The sequence below is a fragment of the Cyprinodon variegatus genome, unplaced genomic scaffold, assembly GCF_000732505.1.
Source record: "Cyprinodon variegatus isolate N-32 unplaced genomic scaffold, C_variegatus-1.0 Scaffold1416, whole genome shotgun sequence".
NCBI lineage: Eukaryota > Metazoa > Chordata > Actinopteri > Cyprinodontiformes > Cyprinodontidae > Cyprinodon > Cyprinodon variegatus.
This window is the reverse complement of record NW_015151869.1, coordinates 75,679-77,297: the sequence shown is the minus strand read 5'-3', so window position 1 is coordinate 77,297 and position 1,619 is coordinate 75,679. Positions and strand designations below refer to the sequence as shown.

The window sequence follows — 1,619 nt, the reverse complement described above, 5'->3', positions numbered from 1 at the left end:
GTTTCTTTTTCTATGTCTGCTTTATGTGAATTTGCACTATAGAAATAAACTGAATTGAATTCTGATGCAGAGTTCGCCAGAAACTTGGTCAGAAGCAGAGAATCCTCTGATTGGCTGATCTATGGCAGAGCACAACACACCTTCATGTCCGCTGGACGTGATGCCCACTCTGAACTGCAGATGGCCGCTGACGTGGTCGGTCGGCAGGCGGCGACACAAGCTGTAGCTGACCTGATGGTCCCTGTGGGCCACACACACACACACACATGAGGGGAAACATCCCGCAGAACCAACGCTCAACCTGGGGTCAGTGGGAACTCACTCTGGCGGCCCCTCTAGGAGCCTCTGCACGGGGACGGCCAGCTGACCCAGGAAGCGCTTGATGATCGGTCGGCTTTTGGCAAACTTGTCCTTCACTTCAATCTCCAACACGTCTGTCATCAGAGCCACGAAGGTGTACTTCTACCAAAAACAGAGACACCAATGCATTTTCAAAAGAAACACCTAAAGGCATCATGATTAGACGTAACGGTGATTGGTTTTTATGGAAAAATAAGACGGTAGAAAAACTGTAAGCTGTTGAGAGTGTGCTGACCTCCCCGTGCCACACAGGGCTGATGGTGTTGGCTATGATGGTAGAGCGCCTCTCCTGGCCGTGGTGAGTGAATTTGGGGAGGCCGCTCCTTTTCCCGGGCTGGATGGACATCTTCAGGTAGGGGTCGGGGTTAAAAAACATCCCTTTCTTCAACCCCACGGCCCGGATGTCTTTAAAACACACACACATATCAGTATATTGATCCGGCATCCTAAACACTGCCATGGCAGGGCTCCTCTTACCTGATAGCGTGAAGCTGACCAGTTTTCTGCAAAGCTCGCCTCCCGACTGCTCGTCCGCTTGGCTTTCGCTCCTCACCTGAACATTTGAAATGAGCTTTAAGAACATCAATGGGAGAAAAAAAACCAATGAACCGATCCTAAATGTTTGTGAAAGTGGAGAGCAAACCTCAGTTAAAGTGTTTCATTGTTGTGTTTCTGCTTAAAATGCATAAATCTACACATCAGTCAGAGAAGGCATGTATGAGTCAGGAAAGCACGGTAGTGGCTCTGTCATGATGCCTTTCAGCCTTAATGTCTCTGATCTTTCTGGATAAGGAGCCTCCAGGAAATGAAATCTATGATCTATGAGCCTGACAGAGTGGTGGTGGCGATGAAGAGAGCAAAGCGCAGCCATGCTAGGTGTTACGAGCGCGGACTTACCGGTACTCTTGGGTTCTTCACAGTGATACAAGGAGTTGTTGCTCTTAATGCTCCGCTCACGCCGTGATAATATTTGAAACAGATCTTTGTCTCAGCTGCAAAGAGAACCCAGAAAAAACAACGCTGAACAAACAGCAAAATAATTCGGATTGTTTTGGGTTTTTATCTCAGGAAAATGGAATCTACGGGAGAGGATTGGGACCACTGATAAAATGAAAAAAGTTCACTGAGTTTTAAATATTATTTCAGTTTAATATTTGAAAAAAAGTCTTTAATCTCAGAATTCCGACTTTGATCTCAGAATTCCAACTTTAATCTCAGAATTCCGACTTTGATCTCAGAATTCCAACTTTAATCTCAGA

At 46.2% G+C, this 1,619-nt stretch overlaps 1 protein-coding gene across 2 annotated transcripts in view; it reads right to left on the bottom strand.

Annotated features, from left to right (window-relative positions):
• The window catches only part of LOC107103297 (E3 ubiquitin-protein ligase HECW2-like), a 39,612-nt gene that overhangs the window by 20,943 nt on the left and 17,050 nt on the right, over positions 1 to 1,619 (bottom strand). For both annotated transcript variants that reach the window (XM_015402948.1, XM_015402949.1), the window contains exons 4-8: positions 1,258 to 1,352; positions 838 to 913; positions 596 to 765; positions 323 to 462; positions 141 to 241 (exon numbers count right to left, since the gene is read on the bottom strand). In XM_015402948.1, the coding sequence (XP_015258434.1) occupies positions 141 to 241; positions 323 to 462; positions 596 to 765; positions 838 to 913; positions 1,258 to 1,352 (582 nt within the window). The remainder of the gene's footprint in view (positions 1 to 140; positions 242 to 322; positions 463 to 595; positions 766 to 837; positions 914 to 1,257; positions 1,353 to 1,619) is intronic.